This window comes from Cladophialophora bantiana, assembly GCF_000835475.1.
Source record: "Cladophialophora bantiana CBS 173.52 unplaced genomic scaffold supercont1.17, whole genome shotgun sequence".
NCBI classification, from domain to species: Eukaryota; Fungi; Ascomycota; class Eurotiomycetes; order Chaetothyriales; family Herpotrichiellaceae; genus Cladophialophora; species Cladophialophora bantiana.
In genome coordinates, this window is record NW_015971591.1 from 668,825 (window position 1) to 696,801 (window position 27,977).

Below are 27,977 nucleotides of genomic sequence, written 5' to 3' on the forward strand. Positions count from 1 at the left end.
TAAGTAGGTTAGATACTGGGGCGCGAGCTAGAATGGTTAGATCCGGGCTCGGTCGAACATGCGTGCTCTGCGGTGTTGTCTGAGGGATCAGCAGGGGTCAAGTGAGCAGACGTGTGGACAGGCCGTATATCTGAGAATATCAATTTCGAGTTACGAGGGTTGACGGCAACGGCTTTCGAACGGTTGAAGCAATCTGGGAAGTCTGCCCTCTCGGTCCGTCTCGAGCTGGCCGGCTCCCGTGGGCATGACTATGTATATAACGCAAACTTCAAGTCCTGGAGACAAGTTCATCTTTCAGTACATCCCATCTATCTGTTTCGCCCCTTTCCTCGTTGCCAGTCGATACCAAGTACGGCGTGAGCAGATCAGAGGTATTCACGCCAGACCCGCAGCTAGCAAGACCAGGACGCCACAGATCGATCTAGACAGGGGAGACTGAGCCTGTCTTGCTGATATGTATTGTCCATGCTTCGTCTGGACTCATCTCCATGACCTTGCCACGGCCCACTCCCCAAGATGTGTCTGCCATGACCGTGCCCGACAGTGCTCTCTCTTTTTCTTGCAGTAACTAGGTCCACTACCTCCATTCCTAATCTCTTGTCATCCATTATCTTAACAAAGGTCACCACAGCGGTTGGACTGTGCAACGTTCTTGATCCATTTGCAGCTCCATCTGCAGGCGACGAGTTGGAGTCGATTATTCAGGACCAGATGGAGGATTTTGGGAAGGTCTCGCTTGCCTGAAACGCATGAGCAAGAATCATGTTAGAAGAAGGAATGTCAAAAACAACAGAACGAATCGGCAAGTGACACGGACTTGAGGAGACCAAATGGAAACATAACCCAGTCGCTCGCTCGCTCGCAGCTGCCTGTTGACGACAAGCGTCGTCGTGAACTGCCTACTTTGGCACATTGCCCATTCTGGCCGATTGACTTATCCACCATCTTCTTTTCCACAGTAACACGACCATTCCGCCAATGGGCAAAGAGCCTTTTCGGGGTTGGGAAAGATGGATCAAAGGCGTCTGTGACTCGCTGTCGGATATTGACGGGAGTGATGACTGCTGCTTCTTTTGCGGGGATCCTCAGCATGCATGGTCACTTGGAGGAGGCTAGGCCCAAGCTAAGCCCTTAGGCTGTGGCGGGAGGCGAGGCGAGGACACGTCCAGTGAATGCAATGTTGTTTGACAACACTGAATATTTCAGGCATAGGGGAGGTCTCGATTTCCCCATCAGCAAGGGACGATGGCATTTGGATCCTGACAGTGAGAGAAAAGGCGATGCAAAATTCAAAGCTGAACAAAACAGCAGAGGTGAGGACGCGATTGACAATGACGCGGCTCTGGGCCTCGCAGGAGAGAATGAAGAAATCGGTGGTGATGGTATGATATCGACAGGGTCTTGACTCGAAGACGTCATACACTCGACACACTCAACATGACCAACACGCAACACGCAGCACGCAGCACGCAGCACGATCACCTCGTTCGCTCCGTTGCTCCTCTTTGGTATTACCCATCGACATGACCTCCACCTTAATGTCCTATCAGAGTCGTTCCAATACTCTCCGTTCAAGGTCTTGGTCGATTGGGGACCTCCTCTTGCTCCCCATGACTGGAATTCTCCCCATGCCGCTTTCTCATTCCTCGTTCACTGTCTTATTCCAGGTATATAAGTGAGGACTCCCTACCTTCATGGCAGCAGTGCAGAAGATCGTCCAGGCTCCTATCGACCCCATCAGATCCTCCATCATGGCATCAAACGATACTTCCTTCGCGGCTCATGTAGCCAATCAGTTCAACTCTTACGAGAGGGACCGCCAGATGGACTCCAAGCAGACCATTTACGCCACCAGGTCAGTGAGACGAGTCTGTCCTTGCCTTGGCCATTTGAACACTTGATTGACTTCTTCGCAGCAATGGTGTACCAATGCCTCATCCCTACGAAGCTCAACGAGCAGGCGAGAGTGGCCCTCTCCTCCTCCAAGACTTCCACCTGATCGACCTCATCTCCCACTTTGACCGAGAGCGTATCCCCGAACGAGTGGTCCATGCAAAGGGAAGCGGCGCTCACGGTTTCTTCGAATGTACCAACCCTGCAGATGACCTGACTTGCCTCGATATCTGGAGTGCGAAAGGCAAGAGATGTCCGGTCACAGTCCGATTCTCTACAGTCGGCGGCGAGGCTGGCTCTCATGACTGTGCCCGAGACCCTAGAGGCTTCGCTGTCAAGTTCAGAACCGAGGAGGGCAACTGGGATTTGGTCGCCAACAACACCCCCGTCTTCTTCTTGAGGGACCCGGCCAAATTTCCACACTTCATACACACACAAAAGAGGGATCCCTCGACACACTTGACTCATGCCGACGACTCGACCATGTTCTGGGACTACTTGTCACAGAACCCAGAGTCCATCCATCAAGTCATGATTCTCATGGGTGACCGGGGCATTCCCGACGGATTTCGATTCATGCATGGCTACTCCGGCCACAGTCTGAAGCTCGTCAAAAAGAACGGTGACTGGGTCTACTGCCAGATTCATATGAAGTCCATGCAGGGCACCAAGTTTCTGACCCAGGAAGAATCCGCCGCCAAATCCCCCGACCACTCACAGAAAGACCTCTACGAAGCCATCCAGCGTGGTGACTACCCTAAGTGGTCAGTCGAGATACAAACCATGACACCCAAGCAAGCCGAGGAGGTCTGGGCCAAGCAAGGCATCAACGTCTTTGACTTGACCCATGTATGGCCTCAGAAGCAATTTCCCTTGCGCAAAGTCGGTGAATTCACCCTGAATGAGAACGCCGTCAACTATTTTGCAGAAGTCGAGCAAGCCGCATTCAGCCCCTCCCACATGCCTGCCGGTATCGAACCGTCAGCCGACCCAGTCTTGCAATCCCGTCTCTTCTCCTACCCCGACACCCATCGTCACCGCGTGGGTGCAAACTACCAGCAACTCCCCGTCAATGCTGCCCGCACGGCCTTCAAATACGGCAATTTCCAACGCGATGGCCCCATGGCATTTTACAACCAAGGTGGCCGGGCCAACTATCTCTCTTCCATCGACCCTATTCAATTCCGCCAAAGAAGCATTGATTATGACAAGACGCATGGTCATTTCCAAGGCCACGCCATCACCTTCCTCTCCCAGATCCGACCAGAAGACTTCAATGCCCCACGCGCCTTGTGGGAGAAAGTCTGGGATGAACCTGCACGCCAACGATTCATCAAAAATGTCACCGGTAAGATGGAAGTCTGCCGGGACAAGGAGGTCTTGAAGCGGCAAATTACCATCTTTCGTGAAGTCAGCGATGATATCGCTCAACGGCTGGAAAAGGCGACAGGAATCAAGGGTTATGATGGGATTAAGAATATGAAGTTTAATGGAACTCATAACGGCATGAGTTCGGATCCAGGAATTAAGCAGGCTAATGGCGTCAAAGCCACCACGTTTGGGAATGACAATAATGGAGCCCCAACCCAAGGGTCACATGACAGTATCCCGAATGTTGCATAGAGACACCGGATATTGAGTCGAAGGGGTTTTAATGTAAGGGATGGATGGTACAGAAGGTCTGGAGGAGTCACGGCGATGGGCGTAACGACAAGATAACATCTTGCTCCCCTCAATTCAAAGATCAAACAACAGTACATCAAACATTGAACAATAAACATTAATCGTTGACATGTGTTCCTTCCTCTCGTGAGTGGAGACTTTTTACGGAGCGACTAGAAGAGTGGTATTGAGGCAAATCATGCTCAGCCGAAGGTCCACGTTCTTAGGTGCCATCGCGCAAGTTGATGTTATAGGACGTGAGTTGACGCCTAGTTTAGTCAGAAACAAGGGGTGCACCGCCTTGACCACTTGGTCACCGACGTTAGGTAATTTAAATGTATTTGAAGCCCCGCGAGAAAAAGCAAAGGATTCATCATCGGCCATACGTCGATATAAGGCGGTCGGAAATATACTGGATCCCTTCGGCGCGGTAGTAATCCGGCTCCACGTACAGCAGGTTCGTGGCGTTTGCGTCGAAGACGATGTTCTGAGGCTTGTCCAGCGTGTACACGGGCCACTGTACGGATGTAGCTGTTCGTTTTGGCGGTACCACACGGTTAGCACAAGGGTTCCAGTTATATGCCAGCCAGCCAGCCAGCCAGCCAGCCAGCAAGCCAGCAGTAAAATGACATCAGAAGGAAGAGGAGGGGTTAAACGGACCGTTGTTCGTGTTGGGATCCCCGTCCACAATGAAGCCGATCCACATCCGACTCATGATGGTCGCCAACCGATTGTAGCTTGCCGGCTTGTTCTCAAACGGATCTTCAGCCACGGAATTGTGGTAGCCCATGCCCTCGATGTTGTGGAACACGAAGGCGACTTCTTGGAAATGCGTCGCGCCGATCGCGGGTGGTTGCCCGTTGACAAGCACGTTGAAGTGGTAGCTCCAACTGCTGACATTGTTGGCCGCATAGACCTGAGAAATCAAGCGGCGCGGTGCATGTTGACGTAGATCGCCAATATATGCGGACTCACGCTTCCACTGGGACCCCAGCGAGGCGTTGGAGGGAGGCGGACGGCCCGATAACGTGGCGGGAATGCCGATGGCCGGGATGTCCGGATACAAGGCAGCGATGGTCGCCGCAGTGGCATTGTCTGGCCCAGCTTTCATCACGTCGGCGAGGAACTCGTCTGTCGTGTTGATGCCTTTTGTCGCGAAACTGGTGCCTTCGTCAAAGTTCCGTCCGTGCAGAAGGGGCACTTTAATGAATTTGCCGTCAAGCAGTTGACGAGTTCCCGTGGCGATGACCATGTCGTTGTCGACCACAGCGCCCCAGTAGGGAACTTGTGCCGTCACGCTGCTGTTGAGTACGGCGTTGAGGGATTCGATAGGGACTTTGCGCAAGCATGCCAAGGTGTCGGCGGCCGTGCTGCAGTTTGTGGCCTTTGTGATGTTGTTGTAGTATTTGTCCCAAGTTGTTGCGTTTATATAGCGAGTAGAACTTATGTGTCCACCACTTTCCTGGATCGCGGCGCGAAAGAGTTTGTCATCTCTCCCTCCATAGGCGAGCAGCTGCACGCCAACGCTCGACGCGCCGGCGCTTTCGCCCCAACTGTCGTACCGGTTAGCCTACATCGATATTGACGAAGTAGTGCTGATTTGCGACAATATGAACCATCATCAGAAAAACTGGGACGAACTTGCATGGTCACTTTGGTAGGGTCCCCGCCAAACGCAGCGATGTTTTCCTGAATCCATTGTAGCGCGAGTCGTTGGTCACGATAACCCATATTAGTAACACCAGCTTTGAGGGCTGCAGTGCCGAACAAATATCCAAATGCTTGGAGGCGGTAGTTGAGACTGACTCCAATAAAGGGCTTGCCCAGCTCGACCGACTGCTGGACAATGAACGACAAATTATAGCGTGGGTCAAGGCTACTACCCATGTAGCCTCCACCGCCATAGATCCAGACGCCCACTGGCAGCCCTTCATTCGCCTGGATTCCAGCGGGACGGACCACATTGAGAGTGAGGCAATCCTCGCTCACTGGGTTTCCCAAAACCCAGTCATCCGAGCCGTATCCGTAGCAGGCATGGGAATATTGCGTTGCATTCTTGTTTCCAGTCCACGAGGTGTTGAGCGAGACGGGGTTGCGGAAGCGAAGGTCCCCTGTGGGTGGTTGAGCAAACGGCATGCCTAGAAACAGGTCTTGATTGTAGGTTGGATTGTGCAGGCCATAATAGCTTCCATTTCTGACTGTAGCGGTTGGAGATTTGGATTGGCGAGGAACCAGGGCGTTGTACGATATATCTGGGAAGGAGAGAAGTGCGAAAAGCAGTGTAGAGAACATTTTACGTAGCAATCCCAGCTTCTTCACTGCAGTCTATGGTCGTCCGGTCAGGGAAGAGGAGTACTTACGGCAAGAAGAGGAGATCTTTTATATAGCCTTCTCTAGTCATGTTTCTCCTTCATCACGTCCTCCGCCATGGGATTTGATCATCAACGATCGCCGGGACGCAAGGACAAAATGCCGACAGCATCACAGGGTACCATTGACCAACGATGATCGACATACAATATGTCTTGAAATAAGTATATAGGATGCGGGGGAGTGCAGATACTAGTACCAGAATGACTTGTCTAGCCAACCTAGGCCTTTGGTCTCTGCCAGTCAAATCCAAACTCGAGGGGAAAGCCTTTTGGTAGGTTCTGCAAGAAATCAATGAGCACCAGACCGTGTTATTTGGAGACAGAGAAGATCCAATTTGAGGCCTGTGAGCGGCGTATGCGGCCGAACCAATTGATGAAGCATCAAGCCGACCAGCATCCGGGGTTGCCTTTGCTTCGCTACATTGCTGAAGGAAGGACAAATTACATACCTGGCTCGCTAGGCAGGGAGAAGAGGACGGCATCAGTACTCGGTATACCGCGAATGTACCTTGCCGCTGTTCAAAAGTCCCAAAGCCGGAAGAGTTTCCTCACTGGGGCACGATCAACATTTGCGCCTGCGTCCCGCACGGAGCTCGAGAGACGGATTTGAGAACAACGGGGAAGTCAACAGCAAGTCACTTTGTGCTCAACAACACTCACGAGATGCTCATTGACCTGCGGCGTAGAGGGAGACAATGTCTCCCTTGTTGAGTCCTATTAAGTGAACCCTCTTGACCTCACGTTGACGCTGACGTCGCCACTGAACCAGCGGGACGCGCCTCGAGAATTGATCCATCACGTCAGGCCAGGTCAGTCCCGCGCAGTCCAAGGCAATTGCGACCATGAGAAGCCGGAATCACAACCATGGCTACACCAACTAAATCCCAGAACATTTCCACACCGAAACCGCAGCTCTCTCCTCCTAACAGGCTCATGGCCTCGCCTCGGCCTGGCACCTCGGGCAACTCGAGTCGCCCTCTCGCCTACAAATCTCCCGCCGTTAAGACTCCAGCCTCAGGCCATGGACATCATGTCAGTGTCTCCTCACAACCCTCCTCCACACCCCTGGCGGCAACTGCTGTTCATGATGACCTGCTAGCTCTCAATTCGCCTGCAGCCGCTCTCATCAACTCCCTGGGCGCTACAGGACTCACGCCTTTGGGAAGTGGTTCCGATGGCCTGGGCATTACCACAACTCTGCCAGGTGGTCCCGTTAGACCTGCTCCTCCCCCTATGGACCCCGAGGTAGAACGACAGCACAGGGCGGAACTGGTCGTTGATATGCTCAAGAGTCGCGTCGCTGGCCACGGAATCACGCGTGGAGGGGTGGAGAGAATTGCACAGCTGCAAGGATTCACCACTCTATGGGACGACGATAACCTGACAATCGCGGGAAATTGCGTCGATCTCGAGATCAACTTCGAAGCTGGTGGTAGAGACGAAGTTAGGGATGTTAGCCTCAAGCTTAACATGTCAGACACGGCGTCCGAAAACGAGGAGCCTCAATTCCAGGAACAAGGCACCCAGGTTATTAAGGATAATCTGCGAAGTCTGGATGTTGTCGACGGAATAGTGCGATGGAAATCTCTTGGTGCCTTTGCTGCCAACTTACAATACCTGAGCCAACTCGATAGAATCGAGAGCGGAACGCCGTGCTTCAACGCAGTGGGAGACCTATACAAGGCGTTCCAGAAGATCTGGAATGCGGAGAAGGAGAAGTTTAGAGGGCGAACTCTTCGGCAACATTTGAGACAGGGCGCTGTTGGCAGACCTGTGATGGATCGAAAGCCCAGATTGGGTCTGGCATTGGACTTTTGGGGCCCTAGAGAGGAACTGGGCCAGACACCCGAAGCGATTGCCAACGATATCGTTGACGATGCCACATGCCTCTACACGGCGCAGATATCTTGCGAGCCTGGTTTACCCTCGACCGCCACCACAAAGCAGTGGGTCTCGGACCGTATTCTTATCGAGGACCAACACGAAATGCTGGATGTTGGAAACGAGAAACTGAAGCCGGACTGGCGAGACCCTGCCCAGGATTCGTCGAGCTCAGATCCATTGGTCAAGGCGGAATCAGATGAAGCAAGCACGGAGAAGCCAACAGATATGGCCTCAGGCGTCTTGGACATGCACTTCTTATGCACCTTGCAGCCCGAAGTCTATCTCCCTCTCAATGTAGCGGCCGGCCTGAACGTGGAGATTGCCATGGTGGACATCAACCAAGAGCAGACCTCGACGTATCAAGTGGCGCTGCATAAACACTTCGACATTGGCGCAGTCGATGGTATCAGAAGCGTCCCTCAGGAGAGATGGCTTAGAGTCTTACCGATTGCTGACGATAAAGATCCAACCCGGCTGCGACGGCATTCATATTCCTTGCAATCCTCCCGGCACGCTCCGCCCCTATGGTGTTATCCTGTGAAGCACCTGAAGTTTAACCATCCCAAACAGCTTGCAGCTGTGTTGCCTGTTATTCGACAGTACGCCGTTGTTTGGGGCATTCTGCGGAGTCTAGCTGAATACGAGGGTAACCAACAGGCAAGCCCGTCAACGGCGGCCCAATCCACCAGGAAACAGAATTCAGAATCCACCTACCGGCCCTTAAAGCGTACGAACAAGAAGACTCCCGGCTCTGCCCTCGATGATCTCGTGAAGCCGAATGGCGAGCTGGATCCTGATGAGCCGTTGCCAATCGACTTGATCCTGGATGTGCTCTCTGATGTTCCAAAGGCAAGGCTTGATGTGTACATCCCGTTGCGCCTGCCGCTTAGAAGACATCCAAAGCCCCCGTTTATTTTCTTGTCCTTGAATATCTGTCAAGGTGGCGAAATTGAAGTTCGGGACTTGCGCGGAATCCACACAGATGCCGCAGATAGTGTGGGCGTTCGGTCCAAGATCGTGCGAATTCTGGAGGTGACGGAAGATATTGGCTTGATGGTTGAATGGCTTCTAGAGCAAGCCTCTGCGCGCAGGTGACAACTTCCAAAGCTTACAGACTATGTCGACGACTCGAATATTTCTCATCACCTTTGCAATGTGCAACAATACGGTCTGATTGGACAAACGCCACAGCATTTGTGTAAAGCTTTTTCAATACCGAGGGCACGCGGTACTACTTGACCAGATCAAGTCCAGCCACAGAACACAAGTCGGCATACCAGTGCATCATCAGTGATTCCTCACCTAATAAACTGCGTGGTCCTTAAGCTTTTTAGCTCAACGGCTGATAACCCAAGCAAGGCTGGTGGACGTTCTACATACATAGCATCGGCGACGGGATTTCCTGTCTGGGAAGCCCGGACACGATGAAACCACGGCTTGATGGGTCCCTGTAACTTTGAGAATAGTTCTAGAAGGTTTTCTGGGGTCTGCCAAAGTCCCATGGGGAACGGTCAGTCGGCTACCCGCACCAGGCTGATGCGTCTCCTCATCACACGATGGATTGTCCAGCGGCTTGCGCCCCGGCCCAGATTCCAGATGGGACCGCGATACCAACGACCCAGAGCCCTCTTGTCGGCCACCTTCTCACTACAATCCAACAACTATTGCTTACCAATGGGAGGAGTGCAGTCCCTAGCTGGCGGCGCATTCAACTTGGTCTGCTACTAGTATTTCCACTGCAATCAACATACATCCGCCCGCAAGACCGGTTGGCCTTACGATGCAGATCGCCATATTCAGGTTGGAGAATACTTCTGTACCACGTATCTTATTCCGCCGGTTCGCAGGGATCGCATCAATGGGCCAGTTGGCAATGCGACGTGGATTTACCGTTCGTGGGGAATCAATCATACCCCGGTCCGGGACGCCACCGACATCATGAGGATGACCCCTTTGGGTAATCCGAATGGACGCTCTATTCAATCCGGCGATCCATGATGCACTGAACCTGAGGAGCCTTCAAGAGATTTTCTCCGCATCTACTGCAGGTCGGTCTCCATCGATGCAACATTACGAGGCAGAAAATATGGAGCAGCTAGCTAGACCAATTCTCTTTCTTGGCCTATAGCCCGGAGCTCGACGTGTTCATACCTAGTCTCGTCAGTTCCCCAGAAGAGGTGCAATTATTATATAAAGAGTGCTTTCTACCAACCTCCTATCGTTGTGTGCGTCTACTAAGATAGATTTCGCGTTTTGCTTGCAAAATAATCTACCATGAAGTTGTTCGGACACCGCTACTTGGGCTTTCGCGGCCTCAAGCTCAACATTGCAATTGGAATCATTGCAGGCATTGATTTTCTGTGAGTACGCACCGATTCCAGCATTTCACGGTTGAAACTGACGATTTTGGAGGCTGTTTGGCTATGATCAAGGCGTTATGGGAGGGCTCCTGACTCTCCCGGCCTTTACCTCTGTCTTCCCAGAGATCGATACAACCAAGGAAGGCTTGCAAGGCCTAACTCAGAGCCAAGCCAACCACAAATCTACTATTCAAGGCATCTCCATCGGCTCTTACAACCTTGGCTGTTTCTGCGGGGCTATTGCTTGCATCTGGCTCGGTGACATCCTTGGACGGCGCAAAACGATTTTCCTAGGCTCCTCAATCATGGTTGTCGGCGCTATCCTCCAAGCGACGGCCTTCAGCCTACCGCATTTGATCGTCGGACGAATCATCACCGGGATGGGAAATGGTTTGAATACTTCAACAGTTCCGACATGGCAATCAGAGTGCTCAAAGTCACATCGAAGGGGCCAGCTCGTCATGGTCGAGGGTGCCTTAATCACAGGCGGGGTAACTGAAAACCATCATTTAGGGTTTGAGTCTGCTATTTTATACTGACATTTCGCAGATTTGTTTCAGTTATTGGATTGACCTGGGGGCTTCCTTCATCCAAAATCAAGCGTCGTGGCGTTTCCCCATCGCCTTCCAAATTGTCTTTGCGCTAATCATCCTCTGTTTCATCCTTGAGCTACCCGAATCTCCAAGGTACCTGGAATACTTCCCTTATGTTTGTGCTTTATGGCTAAGACTCTACAGATGGCTCATCTTGAAAGGCAGAGAGGAAGAGGCTGTCCAAGTCCTCGCTGCCCTTTCCGACAAATCAACCCAAGACAAATTTATTCTTTCCGAATTTGCAGCAATCAAGGACACAGTACTTGAGCAAGAGAAGGCGACGTTCCGTGATCTGTTCACCATGGACGAAAACCGTCATCTCCACCGCGTTGCTCTCGCTTATATCAACCAAGTAATGCAACAAGTGTCGGGAATCAACTTGATCACTTACTACGCTGCTACCATCTATCAGAACGAGATCGGTCTTTCGCCTTTTATTTCCCGCATTCTGGCGGCTTGCAATGGCACTGAGTACTTCCTGGCATCGTGGATTGCGGTCTTCATCATCGAGAAAGTCGGACGCCGAAAGCTAATGCTGTTTGGCGCCGTGGGTCAGTCGGCCTCAATGATCGTCCTCGCGGTTATGACCAAGATTGGAGGTCAGGGCCCGGGGATAGTTGCAGCCATGTTCTTATTCATCTTCAACACTTTCTTTGCTGTGGGTTCCCTTTCCCCTCTGAACCACCCATGCGTTTTCCGAACTCCACTTGACCCTTTTCCCTCTTAATATAAGTATAAGCTAACCTCAAATCGATAGGTCGGTTGGCTTGGAATGACCTGGCTCTATCCTTCAGAAATTGTGCCATTGCGCATCCGCGCGCCTTCGTCAGCGACTTCCACGTCCGCTAACTGGATTTTCAACTTTCTCGTAGTGATGATTACCCCGGTTAGCTTCAGCTCGGTATGTTTCCGGTCCCTTTCAAATGGTGTGATTGCGGTTGGACGAGACACTGTCACTGGGACTCTTAACATTGTGCCCATGCTAACGAAAGAATCTTCAGATCAAGTGGAAAACGTATCTGGTCTTTGCGGTCATGTAAGGACAATAGGGGAACTGGTTGCTTGATGTCAAAACTAACTAGAAGTCCCAGTAATGCGGCTATGGTACCTGTCGTGTACTTCTTCTATCCCGAAACTGCCTACCGCTCCCTTGAGGAAATGGACACGATATTCCATAAGACAAAGAGCATCTTCACGGTTGTATGGACTGCTAAGCATGAACCTCACCGCTATGGAAAGCATGGAGAAGTCTTGATCGACTACGAGGAGACGGGTGAACACCAACGACGACTGAGCAGTGCAGCACGCCGAGGCAGCGTCATGAGCACTCGGAGTCAGACTGAATATGTGTCGGAGAAAGGAACTCACCATGAACATGAGTAAAGGGTCAGGCACCCTGGTGCGAGTCCCGGAGGTTGCGCCTGGATTGATGGGTGGATCATTTGCCGAAATAAGGGGCCAGCTTTATTGAGAAATGGCAAATGCATAGACAGGCATTGAGGAGTGCACAGTAGCTTGTGCTGCCATCTATACTTTGTTCGGCGGAGAAAGAAGCACTCTACTTTCATATGCCTATTTTTGATGTTTTTGAGACTAGGGAAAAAGAGGTGCGCTGAGGTCCCTCAGTATATGCCGCGTGAGCCTACGCGTGTTCGGAAACAAATGGTGCTATGCTCCCATCTTGGATCACAGTTTATGCCCATCAAGACATTGACAAAGCGACAAGAAAATAACTCTTTTGAATGAACACGTTCAAAAATGGCACCGAATGGATTTTCCATTGAAAAGCAGTAGAGGCAAGTCTTGGAGCGCCAGGGATGCCATCCACCCGAATAGGAAAGTTTTTCGATTCTTCATGCAGACTTGATGCCATAATCTTCCATTTACTTGAGAGGGACAAGATCATGGGACGAATCCGAGACTGACTATGATGCCCAGTCGCGGGCTTTAGCTATACCTCAAGACCGCTCCGGAGCTCGGTTCGCGCCCGCAAGCCCCGCAGATGGTTGTTGGCATTCACCAATGTGTCAGCATCATCACCACACGAAGATGTCCCTGCAGGCTCAGGCTATTAGTGATCAATGGATGGATGTCGTTCACGGCGCGTATAACTGAACCCCAGAATATTTCTTGCCTCTTTAGACAAGCCACAGCGTCAAGCGAGTCAGGTTTGTCATTCCAGTTTTTCGTCGTCGGGCACTTTTGAAGTTGAATCGAACCGTCTTGGTGCGTCTTGCAAGCCTGCGCCAACAAACAGATATATATCTCCGACTCTTCAGCTGTCAGCCTCTTCTTTGAGATCTAATACCGAGCGTCTTAATTACAACAGAGCTGGCGTGTCGATCCATCACACGTGTACAACTGGCCCACAACCATCTTTCGCCAAAGTCATTTAGCAGGCCGAGAAGAACAATGTCCGAGTGAGAGAAACACGACGCGTGGCCTGCTTGAAATCAACTAATGTGTATCTTCGCAGTCTAGCAGCCCTCGGTGCCAAACTTTTCAGCCCCAACCCGGAATCTCGACCGAAAATTGTCGGGACTGAGAAGCGTGTCCGGGGTGTCCTCAATGGCAAATACATCTTCGATACCACTGCCGCGAAATTGGTGTGGGAGAACGGATACTACCCTATGTACTGGATCCCTAAGTCCGACTTCCTTGACACTGTCAAATTCATGGAGGACAAACCAATTTCTGGCATAAACTCTTCAACCTCGACCTTGAGCGTCGGCAATAAGTCCGTCCCTTCGCTTATTGTTCCCGACTCATTCAACTCGGAACTGGTTGGCTATGTGAAAATTGACTTCAAAGCCCTGGATGCTTGGTATGAAGAGCAGGCACAGGTTCTCTATCACCCTAAAGATCCGTACCACAGAGTTGACATCCTCCCTTCCGGACGACAAGTGCGTGTTGAGATCGACGGAGTCTGTCTCGCCGACACCGGGTCCGAAGGCGGTGTCATGTCCCTCTGGGAAACCAACTTCCCCGCTCGCTGGTATCTACCTCGCACAGCAATCAAATGGGAACATCTCACACCAAGTGATACGCATACGGGATGTCCGTACAAAGGAGAGGCCAGCTATTACAATGCCGTGATCAACGGCAAGGAAGTTAAGGACGTGGCTTGGTGGTACAAGAATCCGACACTAGAAAGTGCCGGCATCATTGGCATGCTGTGTTTTTATCCGAATAAAGTCGATACCTGGGTCGACGGGAAGGAAATTGCGAAAATCGGAATGCCAATGAAGAAGTAGGAGAAACTGAAGGAGACGGGAAAATACTGCAATTTTTTATATCGGGTTGTGAACTAAGGCATGGTTTGATGTCAAAAATTATCGCATTCACATCGCTGTAATAAAATCGATCCCACTTTATTGAACGTCAACAACCCTGTAGTAGGTGAGGGACAATGTTCTAATTCCCAATTGACGAGGCTGAGATCCTTCAGGGTAAGGCTGAGGCATTATGTAAGTCTGCCTTCGACTCACGACGTCATTGAAATGAGCTTGAGAGCTCTGCGCTGAAATGATTTTAAACGTCTCCCAGGATAATGTGATCAACATCAGCACCACTCCTTCGTCCTGTAGAGGACTTCCAAGGACAACATGAACATCACTGCAGGAAGACGGGTGCTATGGCAAACACAACGACTCTTTGTCCCACTCCGGGCTGTGTCGACGTTGAGCAACAACCCTCACATCGTACGGTCTACACACATCCCATCGAAGCCCGGCCTCCACAATCCCACTGACTTTTTGAGTAGTACGTTTTCAAAGATCCTAAAAACCCCTCCTCGCACATCCTCTCCCTCCTCCCCACGGATCCTCCTACACCTTCGCTAGCTATTGGCACCGCGTCACAACTCCCGCCCACACCTCGGTCCTTTGCCGAAAACCCCAAATTCCTCCCTATCCTTCACTCTGTAATTAGTGAGAATGCCTCCTCCGACCCTGAGGTCCAATCCCAGGCGGCAGTAATGATATCTTCATCCGGCTCTTCATTCTTCCAGACCGTCCGTCGCCAACAGACGGGCTCTTCAGGCGCCAGCGACCAGGGCGGCCACGGCAGCGCTGGCCGTGGAGGTTGGGTCCACGTCTCCGACCAACGGCACATACCGGACTTCGGGCGCATTGCGGAGCCAGAGGATATCTTCGGGAGCGTGGAAGTTGATGGGCGCGGAAAATTTGTCGATGGCCATGGCGGGTATCAGCCAAGCGGGACATATCGTGTATGCACGAATGACGGGATTCTGGGCTTAACAGATTTCATGAGGCGGAAGTTGGTCGAGAGGTTGAAGGTACAGGAGGCGGCGGAGAGAAACAAGCAGTCATGAGCTTTGGCACGACTCTGCTCAATAGAAGAGCAAATTCTGAAGGTGGGTCCATCTTGGAGTACAGGATACCAGGCATGGATTGAGACATTATATGGGCAGATCTCGATCTTGTACTCTTGAGCGGTGGAGTAACTTTTGCGAAGGGTGGTTGGCAGTGAAGCAACACAAGGCTGCAATTGAGCCTTGTCTCAGCAAATTCAGCATGTCGTCAGCTCGGCAAGGCCGATCTAACTGGATGGATATCAAGCTTCAACAGCAGAGTACTACAGCACAGACACTCGCCACTACCACTATGTTGACTCATTGATTCAGATGACGGGCTGAATTCAGGCACAAACTGCATTTGTGGAGCCACTTTTTGGAACCCACCTGGGTCAAGGATGATTTACTATTCGGGCCGGTTGCAGTCGCCCTAGCAATCGTTTTAGGATGCTGTCCACATTCAACTCAAGGTCATTAGGTCAGTGATTGCTGAAATCTGGTCCGCCTTGTCACAAGAAGGATCTTTCCAGTGGACTGTCCAATAAGTCAGCCCCGTCGTTCCATGTGTGATGAGTCCAGCAACACTATGAAGCTATCGGCCTTTCGGTTGTTGTCACTGGCTACATCCGAAGCAGCTTCACGCCAACTCTTCGATCCTCCCTGGCATGATCCGTGGCAGGACGAGACACTACCAATAATAATACATGCATAGCGCCCCCATCAACATTCCTGGCTGCGGACAGGTGAGCGGTGTCTTTGGCATTTTGCGATCGTGGGCGTCGCATGGTATCTTGTCAACGTGCTCTAGACAACAGAACGTCCCCGCCAGATCTCCCAAAATCTTTGCCTCCTCCCCTCGGTATCCTGTCGGACAGCACGTGGCGCCTTGAGCTGAGAGCGGACTGATGACGGTCCATTCATACCCCTCTTCGCAAGTGCCGTTTATCTTTGCTCCGCGAGGTATGATCATGCCGCCATCTACTTTGATTTCGGATTCGCTGCTGATATCGTTCAAAAGTTCGGCGCTCGCAAGTTGGGAAGTGAAGAGGAGCGGGAGGGGGAGGGTGGCGGTCATGAAGGAGCATGTAAGGAGATAAACGTCTTTGAGTATCATGTTGGATCGCAAATCGTGAGCTTCTGGGGACCAGACGTTGTTCTCCAAGGCGGCGGCACAGAAGAGGAAGAAAGTCGTCGGTAGAATGTCTGATTCCTTGCAGACAAAGGTTCGCCTTGCTCAAGTAGTCACGAAGTGGAATTTCTGCAAGTGATTCTGATGGAGCAGTGAAGTATAGTGTATTCACCCTGCATCTGTTCAAAGACTTTCAACGAAACGCCCCTTCCCGTGGAAAAGAGCATGATGCCTCCCCCAAGACAAGCAATCCATGACTGACGAGTAATTTTGAAAGAGCGAGAAAATGGACGCGACTCAATTCCCTCCTGCACTCGAGACGATGTCCATGTCCCCCAACCAACAGCCTTTGTTGTCCCTTCCCTAGGCTCTTGGGGGAAAAAGCGCTGTAACGAGAAGTGGTCCCCGTTCGATGAGGGAGGGAGGCGTGAACATCTCCTTAATTCGGTAGGCGCAGCCAGGGCACCTGGTCCGGCGTGTACTTGTAGGCCCTGAAGACCGCGTTGGCGGGATAGTCGAAGCCGATCTCCTCCAGCCCGGGCGCGTTCAGCTGCTTATAGTCCGCAAAATGCGGGTTGATGTACTCGAAGCAGATGCTGCCGTCGGGCGTCACTTCGAATATGCGGCCAAACACCGCCTCGGTGATGAGCGTGTTGCCGTTCCGCAGGCGCTGCGCACCGCCCATAAAGGGGGTGAAGAAGGCGCCCGGAAAGGACCGGTCGCGGTACTCCCACACAATCTCCTTCGTCGCCCGGTCGACCTGGATCACGCGGGAATAGGTCGAGCTCTCGTGGTGGCGGAAGGTGCCGTTGTCGAAGATCAGGATGCTGCCGTCTTCTTCGAGTTCGCTTGCGCAGTGCTGTTGGGCCACTACCGTGCTGTCGAGGTGCCAGACGACGTCGCCGGTTTCACGAGAGATGATGATGACAGCCGACACGCTTCGGAGGGAAGCGAGGATGTTGCCGTCTCTGAGCAGGTGTACGCTGTTGATAAGTGGCCAATGTTCTCGCGCGTAGTGTGGTTGGAGAGGGAACTTTGCCGGGTCAAGGTGGTCGATGGCGCGCCAGTGGAATAGAATCTTGCCGTCATCGGTAGGATCCACGAGCTTGATGCAGTCTGCGTAGACGTTCCCGTCTGGCGCCTCGGAGGAAGGAATGCCGCCAGGCACTGTCCCAGCTTGTTTTGGAGTGAGAGCCTCTAGTGTCGTATAAAGGATCTGGCCATTGTCGAGGTGATGCTGGTCATGATGTGCCAGCGGATCTCGATATTCAGACACGACCTTGCCATCGGGATCGACCTGCATCATTATTCCGCCGCGGTACTTCTGCCACATGGGAAATAACCTTGGCCCCTCAGGGTGAACGCCGTTGTAAGCTAGGTTTCCGTTGGGGAGGATGCGAGCATGACGTCCAGGTCGGTAAGGGAGGTTCCAGCGGTGTACTTCCATTCCATCATTGGCAATCAACCGAACTGTGCCCGGGCTGGTCAGGTGGGCATAGAGAAGATAACCTGGGGATACCAGGTCAGGGTCGAGGCCACGAAAACCGACTCCACGACGTGCGAGTGTACTTTGCTCCATCGCTCAGTGTCTGGTGGATGGCGGAGATTAATAGATGTTGTATTGGAACTGTGATATGGGCGAACTGAAAGCGAGAACATTGTTGGACTTCGTGGGAAAATATATACCACCGGTGCTCCGAGGTAGTAGCTGTAGACTTTTCTGGCAGTACGGCGGATTCCGCCTTTCATAATAGACCTTGGTGTATGCTTTCTGTAAATTGCACCACATCCAGTGACCGTCTGATTGTTGTGAACTTTGTGGACCAATAGGCTGACAGATGGGCCTAAGGCGATCCCGCAGGCAGATCCGGCACGCCCAGCTCCCCACGGCATGCCGGGGGCGTCGCGATATCTGGGCCTGCGGGATTGCCGTCTTGGATAAGGGTAGTCTTATCAACACATGCGGGGGGAGAGACTCATGAACAAGTGAGACTTGAGAAAGTCTGAGAAGATGAAGCATAAAAGAAAGCTCGAATCCGGTCAGAATGTGACAACGGAACGCAGCAGGAATATTACCACTCCCTTCAAGCCAGATTCTACCGAAAGCGCATCATCATGGAGCAGGACCCCGACGACAAGCCCTCTCTGGTGAAGAGCCAGGCTCATGACGTGGTTGATGGCCCCATGGAGGGCAAAGCTCTGTCTGTCAAGGCTTTTTCCAAGCCATGGCTGAGAGACATCCTTCTTACCGTCGAGACGAGCGGCATTGCACGGGTGACAGAGGACCAACGACGGCAGAACACTAGCAAGGTGTGGAATGCTTGCACTTTCTGGTATGCTGGTCCCTTGCAAGCTGAGACCAGCTGGCTAATGTTCCCAGGATGAGCGCCAACATGGCTGTAGCAACCCTCAATGTCGGATCCGTGGGCGGCAGCCTTGGCTTGTCGTTCTGGGATTGTTTTGCTATTATCGTGGTTGTCAATGTCTTCAGCTGCATGATCCCAGCATGGACTGCAGGATTTGGATTGACGGGATTGCGAATGACGTCCTTTTCGTAAGGAATCCACTGGGCACGCTTAATATTGCGTCGTTGACAACCGCAGTCGTTACTCCTTCGGCTATTGGGGCAATCTCCTTGTTGTCGTCTTTTCGATGGTCTCAACAACGGGCTGGAATGCCGTGAACTCCATCTCTGGGGCATCCGTTTTTAATGCACTCTCTGACGGGAGATGTCCGACGTGGCTCGGAGTTGTCATTATCTGTACCACTGTCTGGGTCATCTGCGCCCTTGGTATACATTGGATCCATCATCTCGACGCTTTCCTCTGGATTCCCCCGTTCGTGGTTTGGTGTTTCACCGCCGGTTTCGGTTCTTCGCACTTCTCCGGAGATGCTATCAAGACTCCGTCCGGAGCAAATGGGGCAGCGGCGTCACTCTCGTACATTGCAGTCATATTCTCTTTTGCTGTGTCTTGGATCAATTGCGCTGCCGACTATAATGTCAGGATGCCAGTCAACACGTCCAGGGCTCGTATCTTCATTGCAACCTATGTGGGCATCGCCATCCCCACCATCCTTGTTCAGACCTTAGGCGCAGCGCTGTATACTAGCACTGAGATCAATCCAGACTGGAAGTTGGCATTCAAGGAGAACGGCATTGTAGGTCCCCTCAAATTGGCATTGGAACCGGCTGGAGGATTCGGAAAGTTTCTTCTGGTACTTGCAGGATTAAGTGCCATTCCAGTAAGTCATCTTGGAGACTCTGGTCAGGTTCACGGAGCTGAAAATAGGTAGAACAACATCCCGAACAACTATTCCTTCGCCATGCATGCGCAGAACTTTGGACCTTGGGCGGCACGTATTCCTCGAATATTTCTGGTCACTCTTGGCTTTATTGTAGCCGTCATCGTGGGTGCATGTGCTGCTGAATTCTTCAATGATACCCTTCAGACATTCCTGAGCATCATTGGGTACTGGACAATCATTCATTTGACCGTCGTTGCAGAGGAACATATCATCTTCCGAGCGCATCGCTGGAGTCGATATAACTTGGATGCTTGGAACCAGCCCAATCTCCTTCCTTTCGGTTGGGCGGCCATCGGAGCTTTTGGGTTTGGATTCATGGGCGCAGCTTTGGGAATGAAGACAGCTTGGTATACAGCTCCGATCGCGAGGTTGATTGGAAGCAAAGGCGCAAACATTGGTCACGAGCTAACCTTCGCCTTTTCAGCGTTGACCTTCCCAGCGCTCCGGTATCTAGAGAAAAGACACGGGGGCAAATAGGCCTAGCTGTTCGTGATTCTACCAGCACAGAGAAGTGGCGCAGCCATCAGCTAGAAATTGGCTTCATTGAATGGCTCCCAGTTCGGTAAAAAGTCCCAATTAGTAGTGTTCATCGGTTCTGGCCCAAGTATATCGGGGAAGGACGCCCAGAATGACATATCTGCCCAGATATTATGCTCTTCAGATGCCGTCGACGATGGTCCCGCGAGAGGGCGCAACTTCTTGTGGAAAGCGGCGACAATATCACCGAGCGTGAAAGCGGCGTGGCAGGAGAGTCCGATAGACTTGAGCCATGGTACAAGCGTCGAAATCAGCGAATCCAGGTGCGCGATGTCGTGAGAGCGCGCCAACTGCTCTTCGTACATATGTAAGAGTCTACAAAGAGTAACCGCCGCGAAGGTGATCATATGGTAAATGTGGTCGCTTAAGTGCTTCGTGCGCTCATCTGTTGTTTCCATTGCAAGCGTCATGATTGCAGCCGAAAGACGAGCCATCTCTGACAGGAGACTTTCTCGGACGCTTGCGGATCGAGTCTTCAGAGATTGATCATATGCGAGCAGCTGAGCAAACCGAAATCCCATTTCAAGAAACTGTGACCGTGGCTGATCTGGGTGACGACTTATCAGATTGTGGAAGAGCTGCAGGTTTTCAGAAATGTGCACCAACCTAGAACAATCTTCCAGTCTTGTCTCCACTGATGCAAGGCAGATTGTGCCTGGGGAAGATCGACATCTGCCAAACAGCAGTTTTCGTACAAAATCCAGTACAAGCAGACTTCTGCCACCATCCGCGCTTCGAAATTAGTTGCATGATCAGAAGCCAGAATGTCTCGACATCTGCCGACTTGCATGCGACCGATCATAGATTTGCGCCTCGTCCCTACCGAGTAGCTCCTGGAATCAGCCTCGCAGATTTATGGAACGAAAAGAAACCTACTGCAAGTGCACCAAGCAAAGATGATTCCAGAGCCTCAACAGCCCCAGGTCACGCTTGGTACTTGGAGAGCTCTGGTTGAGGACATTTCCAAAGAGATCACTAGAAATACAATGCTGAATCGCGAAACCACTCAGCAGCCAGCTATCGATGCTCAAAGGGACTTGTCCGACTGTGGTGGACCACATGCATAAGATGAGAGCTGCCTGAAAGAAGTCAATATTTGGCGTTGTGGAGAGTAGTGCCGTGGATAATAGCGTCTTCGACTTTTCAAATAGCTCTGGCGCTAGGCTTGATGCAGTCTCTTCGTTGGTATGTCGAACAGCGATAAGACAGCAGGAACATAACAGAAGTGGTGATTTTTTGACTTCCTCAAAGAGGTGGTCTGAAGAGATCTGGGTGTCGAAGAATACCCAGCGACCATAGTGCTCATTAAATCTGTCTCAAGTAGATTAGTGGTTGTTTCATTCATATAGAAGTGTTATGCCGACATCGTGAGCAGGGCCGAAGCCTGCTGATTCGACACAAGGCCGTCTACAATCAAGTCTGAGTCTCCAATGTCCGTTGCTGTCTGAGCACTCCGAGTCGCTGTTGGAGATTCCACGCCAATTTCTGTAGCGAGGTCTCGAATAACGAAGACCGGGGCTGCTGCCGTAGCCCTTGTAATGTTTGATGGTTCTGGCTGTTGGGCTTGCGACGGACGGGATGGTGTGGAATCTGGCACGGTTTCATCCTCTATATCGATCCCGAGACGACCTAAGATAAGGTCCACAGCTCTTTCGAGACGGGTAAGTCTGAAGGAGTCAGCCACAGAACAACCCCGGCACATGTTCCTGACCAACCTGGCGTCCTGGGTGCTGCTTGTCAATTTGTGTGAATCTGCACCATTTGGAGATCTTGCCCTCCGCTCGGCGGCCAGTGAACATTGAGCACCCAATTTCTCGCACCTTAGACATGGACCTCCAGCTAATCTAGACTCGTAACAGCGTGTCTTGAGTTTCCGACAATGGGCGCAAGCTCGGGAGGCCCGTGGTTTGTCTGAGGACATGAGGCTTCGGTACCTTTTGTGGTACCTCGAAGTCCTCGATTAGGGGGTCTCATGAAGGACAAGAAAAGATCAACAGGCCTCTCGTCTTCAAACAGTCCGTGGCACTCGAGGTGCTGTTACCTACATTGATAGGCTTTGTGCGGAGCTGAGCAGAAATGAGAATATCTGAAAGAAAGTTGATATCAGCTGCACTCTGGTTGGCCGAATGCGAGGTTAAAAGTAGCGTCAAATTCGCCGCCTCGCACGCAAGCTCCAATTCGTCTGCGTCTTCAATGTTCTGACCTAGATGTGCTGAAGTTATGCTGAAGTTATATAGGGCGAAATTGCGGTGGGGATCTCAAAGTCCCCTCTCGCCCTAATTCTTGTTGTTGGTTTATTTTTGCTTTTTACATCTCTCTCATCTCAAGCATGGCGTCGACATACTAAAGTCTTTGTCCTTGATCGCGGTCAGACGCCCGCAAGAACAGCAGGACGCCTTGCTTGATAGATCACAAATCAAGAAGGAGTATGCCGACAAAGCAGCCCTGAAATCAGGAGCGGATTGTCTAAATAAGGAGCCGGTCGGAGGGAATGGAGAATATAGAGATTGGGAAACGTTGATTGACATTGTTGTGTCCTGATGTGCCAGCCTTGTCAGCCTTGTTTAGGGCGGCACCACTTAATATCCAAAAGCAGGTCACGCTGGCCTCGGAACATGGCATCCCTGCTCTCCTTGCACCTCCATTCTATCAGCGACTCCAGTTCCTCCTCTTCTATATCGGTCTTTTCGGTCTCTTCATGCAATGACAATGGCTGCAAAGAAGACCGCCCCCACAGATGATGAGCTCCTGGCCCAGCTTGACGATCTGAGTACGCAGGCCTCGACGCGTGCCCCCAAGCCCTCAACACGAACTGCCCGACAAGGACAACCGGCCCAATCGTCACAAAATGAACAAGACCTACTCGCCGAGCTTGGAAACTTAGCTCAACGCCCAACTAGCCGGCCAGCCACTCCTTCCCTAAGACCAAATGCCCCTTCGGCCCTGGGCAACAGATCCCCGAAGCGGACCTCAACAGCCACCCCTCCTCCAGGTCGGACAAGCGAGGAGAAGTCGACCAGTGGTCAGCGCAAGTCGGGTGATAGTACACGTTCGTTCCATCAGAGCTTCACACCAGCAACTACAACGACTGAAGAATCCGCAGAAAATGAACCGCAACCTGAGCCGGCCCCAGCACCCGCCAAAAGCGGCGGAGGATGGTGGGGTGGACTCTTGTCAACTGCCTCTGCCGCAGTAAGCCAAGCCCAAGCGGCTGTGAAAGAGATTCAGAAAAATGAAGAAGCACAAAAATGGGCAGAGCAGCTCCGAGGCAACGTCGGCGTGCTCAAAGGTTTTGGTATGAACACTGTGTATGAACGAGTTTCAAGGGCTAACGGCTATGCCAGGCGGCGACCTCAGAAACATGGCCATGCCAACCTTTCAGAATATCCTGCAGACTATTGCCCCTCCAATCTCTTCCCACGAACGACTGCAGATCCATATTACTCACGACTTGTCGAACTATCCCACTCTTGATCCCCTCATTTACCAAGTCTTTAGCCGTGTTATGGCACAAGTCGAAGGTGGAGATTTGATGGTTGTCCAGAGAGGACACGAAGCCGGACCCAAGAGAGACTCCAGAGAAATTTCGCGACCATTGGGCTCCTGGCATGATGGGCCTTGGTGGAGGAGCGGGGAACGTCGAAGTATCAATGCAGTCAAAGGCATGGTTGAGGGCACCAAGCTTGTCAGGGCCTCTGCAGAGAGCTACGCTGAGGAATACTTTGCAAGCAAGGGCGGAGTTGAGGAGGCTGCCAAGCGAGCGACAGAAACGCTTTCCGCCTCCAATCCCACTAGGGACAGCGAAATTTTCCTTGCGATCCAAGCAATCACACAACCAGTGCCGAAAGACCTGTTTGCCGCAGCACCGAGCTTGGAGAAAGAAGAGCAAGTAAAAGAAGCCAAACAGGGGATTATGAATGACGAAGTTGTGTTCGGTGTCTATCTGCACGATCCCATCCACGGGATCGCCTTCCAAGCCGTCTCTCAAGCCATTCCGGGACAATGGATCGATTGGCTTGATGCCCCAAGTGGCGGAGAAGGCACCCTGCCAGAGAGCATCGAAGAGATTATTGCAAGTGGTGGTATCGATCCCAGAGAATGGGTGAGCGAATGGGTTGAAGAAACGCTAAGTCTAGCGATTGGCGTATTGGCCCAAAGATATGTTGCGCGGAGGATGGGTGTTGGTGAAGGTGGGCCTGCAAAAGGCAAACTCAGAGCCGACTTGGGGCAGCAGGCTATGGTGGAGAGTGGTGGCGGCGAGGCTGCTCGGGCGCTGGGAGGCATGTAAGAAACCAGATCTGGGGGCGTTACTCAATTGTTGGGATCATATACCAGGATGGGCGTTAGTGGCTTTCGAGGTCTCGAGTCTGACCTGCTGCTTTGCTCTATCGAGAATATTGACACTGGACTTTGTTGCCAGCGTTCCATAGTATCAATCAAAATCATCTGAGCGGTCCCTCTGTGGTGAACGTGGTTTCTGGAGATCGTGTCCTAGGTATCATCCAAGCATTCGAAGTAGTGAATGCAGAGATGGAATTCTTCTGTCGGACTCGTTGACCCGTCTTACACACTGATATCCTTGTATAACAAACAGTGCACCCTCTCTTTCATGGGCAGCCCCGGGGACTGCGACTGCGGTGGTGGAGAGCAGCTTGGCCTCGCCGAAAGAGCGATCAGATACATTGCTTGAAGACCAAACAGCGCGGTCATTTCATCTCATGCTTCTTCCTGATATCAAGGCTTGTTCCCGCTCTTCTTAGCGTCCTTTCCCTTACTGTTGCCCGCAGCTGTGCCGTCCTTCTTCCTCGCCTGCCCCAACATCTCCAGATGTCCTGCACGCGCGCCCAGCATGGCCTCTGTCTTCGCGGTAAGCCCTGCGGTGTACTTCTTGTTAATCTTGGCTTGCTTCAACAACTTCGCCTTTTTTGGCGTTATGGTCCGCGAGCCTTTCTTGGTGATTCCTCCAGAGGTCGAGAGTTTGTTTGAGGTCGGTTTTGATGACTTTTTGATTTGTCCTTGGGCCATTTGGCGAGTATGGGAGGATCGCAACTCGTGAGAGAGAATTGACACTACCGGTGCTCTGGGCAAGGTAGACTCAAGTTCCTCTACCACAGACGGAATGATTGACAGTTGTCGCAAGAGTGAAGGTGAATTTTTGTTTAGGCCAAGCATCATCACGTTAGCGTCTTGGCATAACGTTAAAAGTCACCGGCGTAACCGATGTCAAAACACCTCTATTTTGTCGACTCGGTACAAATAACCAAACCCTGCTCCAAGGGATTTCGGTTTATGGCTTTTTCCGTGGCTTGCAGCAAGCTTTCAGGTTTCGGGTCTGCTTCCTTTTCCGCTTTCGAGTCAACTTGACTAGCCATGACGATTACGGGGCATTAGATTTGTGTATGCAGTCAGGCACAACCAGCTTCCTGAGCCATCAATGGGATCAGCAAAGGAGGTTTCAAGTGCATCATGCTTCTCGCACACCCTCACCTCCACTTCAAAATCGACACGACAAAATGCCATTGCTTTGCTGCAGAGCGGGGCAAACGCTTCAATCTCCACCAAGGCGAATCAGCAGAATTGCGGACCACTCGTCAGGCAGGATACATCGCTATCAAGGTGCGACCGTAGGTTCCGCTGCCCACATCCGATGGTCGACTGGGAGAACCATGCATCCTAAGGGAGACCTGACTCCTTTACCCATTCCGAGGCGGGCTTGGTGAGTGCCGGAGAACGCCAGAGAACGCCAGAGGTACCGAGTACTCATGCAGAGCTGATCCCTGTCACTTCTTGCCAACCCTAGTTCGCTAATTCGCCTCAATCCTCAGATGCCCCCAACGTGGGCTCCTGCAGATAATATGCCCACCTTTTGCTTGCCACGCTACTAGTATGAAGGTTGGGAACAGTCCGATCTCCTAGGGTGAATGTATGTCTGAGTGGTTCCCACATGTTGCTTGTAGATGCAAACCCATCTTCATTCCTGATCGAAGCCGAATCATCTTCAAGTGTGTTTTCTTCCCTTTCGTCCACTTTACTCTCCCTGTGGTTGTTGTACCTATTCCTTTGAATAGACATACGTTTTCAACATGACTCTAGACAAGGTGCCGGACTCGTCTCTGACAGCTAGAGAGCTGGCTTCTTTCGACGGTGTCGAAGATGAGGGCTGCTACAACGATGTTGGCATTCTCGACAAAGGGTACACAACCAAGGATCAGAGGGAAATGCAACGCTTGGGCAAACGTCAAGAACTGATACGCAACTTTCGACCTCTTTCTGCTTTGGCATTTACTGCCCTCTTGCAAGCGACCTGGGAATTCCTGTTGATGTAAGTAGTCAATCAGCCAGCCACGGCAGATCTATGCTTTTGATCAAGTTTCTAAAAGTCGTTTAGCGCGAACACCCAAGTTTTGGTCGATGGAGGCATTGCTGGATTTTTCTGGACTTATGTCTGGACCTTTTTTGGTTTTGGCATCGTGATGACTTCTCTTGCTGAGATGGCGTCTATGTATGACCCGACCACATCAGCCGGCGCAGTCACTCTCTAACACATCTAGGGCCCCGACGAGCGGCGGTCAATACCATTGGGTATCTGAATTCGCTCCGCCAAAGTATCAGAAGACTCTGAGCTATTTAACTGGTTGGATGAGTTCGTTAAGTTGGCAAGCTGGAACGGCGTCAGGCTCTTTCTTGACTGGCACCATCATCCAGGCTCTGATCCAGATCAACAATCCAGACTACGAACCAACGGCGTGGCAAGGGACGTTGTTGGTGTTCGCCATGGTTCTCGTCCTCTTTGTGGCCAATACTTGGGGGGCACGCGATCTACCTCTTATCCAAAATGTACTCCTTATTGTGCATGTATTTGGATTCTTCGGTGAGTTTCATCTCTTGCATGGGAAAATCATCTGCTATACAGTTCCGAGACTGTTCAAGCGCTAACGTATATCTGCAGCGGTTATCATTGTCCTTTGGGTAATGGCACCTCGAAATTCCGCCAAGGTCGCCTTTACTCAATTTACCAACGAAGGAGGTTGGTCTAGCATGGGCCTCGCCCTAATGGTCGGGCAGATTTCGGCCATCTACGGATCACTCTGCTCTGACTGCACAGCGCACATGGCTGAAGAAGTAAAGGATGCTGGTCGCAATGTTCCCAATGCCATGTTCTGGGCTTACGTGTCGAACGGGATCCTCGGCCTGGTGCTCATCATCACTTACAACTTCGCCTTGACCGACGTTGACGCCGCTCTCAACGATCCGACTGAATATCCCTTCATCTGGATCTTCCGCCAATCGTTGTCCACTGGTGGCGTCAACGCCCTGACCATTCTGATCCTCATCTTGGTCATCGCTTCCAACATCTCTTTCAATGCATCCACCTCGCGGCAAACCTTCGCCTTCGCCCGCGACAAGGGTCTCCCGTTCTCCCGCTGGATCGGCGCTGTTCACCCAAAGTTACACATCCCCGCCAACGCCGTAACGTTGACCTGCATCATCAGCTGTCTCCTTGCCATCATTAACATCGGTTCCTCGGCTGCTTTCAACGCTATCATCTCTGTACAGGTCTGCGCGCTCATGTTCTCTTACACCATCTCTATCACGTGCGTGCTGTACCGTCGCGTGTACCGTCCTGAATTGCTGCCCAAGGCACGCTGGAGTCTAGGCAAGTGGGGAGTGCCGATCAACATCTTCAGCATCTTCTACTCTCTCTTTGCATTCTTCTGGAGTTTCTGGCCCAATGGCACCCCCGTGGACGCCGAGTCCTTCAACTGGTCGGTCGTGCTGTTCTTTGGTGTCATGATCATCTCTGGAGTGTTCTACGTGGTTCAAGGGAGGAAGGTCTACACTGGGCCCGTCGTGACCGTGGAGGGCAGGAACTGACTAGGCTTATCTACACAATCGGGACCTCAGATTAGGTATTTGAATCACTTC

General features: G+C 51.8%; 12 protein-coding genes across 12 annotated transcripts; 8 read left to right on the forward strand and 4 right to left on the reverse strand.

The window, feature by feature from the left end:
* Window positions 1-1,694: 1,694 nt before the first annotated feature.
* Z519_10201 (uncharacterized protein) lies at window positions 1,695-3,516 on the forward strand (the record flags this gene model as incomplete). Its single annotated transcript, XM_016767918.1, has 2 exons — window positions 1,695-1,855; window positions 1,917-3,516. 2 exons carry the CDS (start codon window positions 1,695-1,697, stop codon window positions 3,514-3,516), a joined length of 1,761 nt encoding a protein of 586 aa, XP_016616016.1.
* Window positions 3,517-3,928: 412 nt separating this feature from the next.
* Window positions 3,929-5,847, reverse strand: Z519_10202 (uncharacterized protein; the record flags this gene model as incomplete). The annotated part of the gene is made up of 3 exons (XM_016767919.1): window positions 3,929-4,086; window positions 4,216-5,125; window positions 5,197-5,847. The coding sequence occupies 3 exons, from the start codon at window positions 5,845-5,847 to the stop codon at window positions 3,929-3,931; spliced, it is 1,719 nt and encodes a 572-aa protein (XP_016616017.1).
* A 944-nt stretch (window positions 5,848-6,791) lies between these two features.
* On the forward strand, window positions 6,792-8,906 carry Z519_10203 (uncharacterized protein; the record flags this gene model as incomplete). Its single annotated transcript, XM_016767920.1, has 1 exon — window positions 6,792-8,906. The coding sequence occupies one exon, from the start codon at window positions 6,792-6,794 to the stop codon at window positions 8,904-8,906; it is 2,115 nt and encodes a 704-aa protein (XP_016616018.1).
* A 1,179-nt stretch (window positions 8,907-10,085) lies between these two features.
* Window positions 10,086-12,147, forward strand: Z519_10204 (uncharacterized protein; the record flags this gene model as incomplete). The annotated part of the gene is made up of 7 exons (XM_016767921.1): window positions 10,086-10,171; window positions 10,224-10,662; window positions 10,721-10,857; window positions 10,909-11,422; window positions 11,522-11,665; window positions 11,766-11,800; window positions 11,856-12,147. 7 exons carry the CDS (start codon window positions 10,086-10,088, stop codon window positions 12,145-12,147), a joined length of 1,647 nt encoding a protein of 548 aa, XP_016616019.1.
* Window positions 12,148-13,176: 1,029 nt separating this feature from the next.
* Z519_10205 (uncharacterized protein) lies at window positions 13,177-14,018 on the forward strand (the record flags this gene model as incomplete). Its single annotated transcript, XM_016767922.1, has 2 exons — window positions 13,177-13,184; window positions 13,241-14,018. The coding sequence occupies 2 exons, from the start codon at window positions 13,177-13,179 to the stop codon at window positions 14,016-14,018; spliced, it is 786 nt and encodes a 261-aa protein (XP_016616020.1).
* A 351-nt stretch (window positions 14,019-14,369) lies between these two features.
* On the forward strand, window positions 14,370-15,097 carry Z519_10206 (uncharacterized protein; the record flags this gene model as incomplete). The annotated part of the gene is made up of 2 exons (XM_016767923.1): window positions 14,370-14,465; window positions 14,528-15,097. The coding sequence occupies 2 exons, from the start codon at window positions 14,370-14,372 to the stop codon at window positions 15,095-15,097; spliced, it is 666 nt and encodes a 221-aa protein (XP_016616021.1).
* Window positions 15,098-16,647: 1,550 nt separating this feature from the next.
* On the reverse strand, window positions 16,648-17,787 carry Z519_10207 (uncharacterized protein; the record flags this gene model as incomplete). Its single annotated transcript, XM_016767924.1, has 1 exon — window positions 16,648-17,787. One exon carries the CDS (start codon window positions 17,785-17,787, stop codon window positions 16,648-16,650), a length of 1,140 nt encoding a protein of 379 aa, XP_016616022.1.
* A 536-nt stretch (window positions 17,788-18,323) lies between these two features.
* Z519_10208 (uncharacterized protein) lies at window positions 18,324-19,991 on the forward strand (the record flags this gene model as incomplete). Its single annotated transcript, XM_016767925.1, has 4 exons — window positions 18,324-18,541; window positions 18,589-18,762; window positions 18,812-19,451; window positions 19,503-19,991. The coding sequence occupies 4 exons, from the start codon at window positions 18,324-18,326 to the stop codon at window positions 19,989-19,991; spliced, it is 1,521 nt and encodes a 506-aa protein (XP_016616023.1).
* Window positions 19,992-20,041: 50 nt separating this feature from the next.
* On the reverse strand, window positions 20,042-21,972 carry Z519_10209 (uncharacterized protein; the record flags this gene model as incomplete). The annotated part of the gene is made up of 5 exons (XM_016767926.1): window positions 20,042-20,598; window positions 20,658-20,881; window positions 20,928-21,362; window positions 21,416-21,718; window positions 21,767-21,972. 5 exons carry the CDS (start codon window positions 21,970-21,972, stop codon window positions 20,042-20,044), a joined length of 1,725 nt encoding a protein of 574 aa, XP_016616024.1.
* Window positions 21,973-22,760: 788 nt separating this feature from the next.
* Window positions 22,761-24,339, forward strand: Z519_10210 (uncharacterized protein; the record flags this gene model as incomplete). The annotated part of the gene is made up of 2 exons (XM_016767927.1): window positions 22,761-23,346; window positions 23,396-24,339. The coding sequence occupies 2 exons, from the start codon at window positions 22,761-22,763 to the stop codon at window positions 24,337-24,339; spliced, it is 1,530 nt and encodes a 509-aa protein (XP_016616025.1).
* A 446-nt stretch (window positions 24,340-24,785) lies between these two features.
* On the reverse strand, window positions 24,786-25,076 carry Z519_10211 (uncharacterized protein; the record flags this gene model as incomplete). The annotated part of the gene is made up of 1 exon (XM_016767928.1): window positions 24,786-25,076. The coding sequence occupies one exon, from the start codon at window positions 25,074-25,076 to the stop codon at window positions 24,786-24,788; it is 291 nt and encodes a 96-aa protein (XP_016616026.1).
* A 1,058-nt stretch (window positions 25,077-26,134) lies between these two features.
* Window positions 26,135-27,926, forward strand: Z519_10212 (uncharacterized protein; the record flags this gene model as incomplete). Its single annotated transcript, XM_016767929.1, has 4 exons — window positions 26,135-26,373; window positions 26,440-26,553; window positions 26,603-26,922; window positions 27,001-27,926. 4 exons carry the CDS (start codon window positions 26,135-26,137, stop codon window positions 27,924-27,926), a joined length of 1,599 nt encoding a protein of 532 aa, XP_016616027.1.
* Window positions 27,927-27,977: the final 51 nt, after the last annotated feature.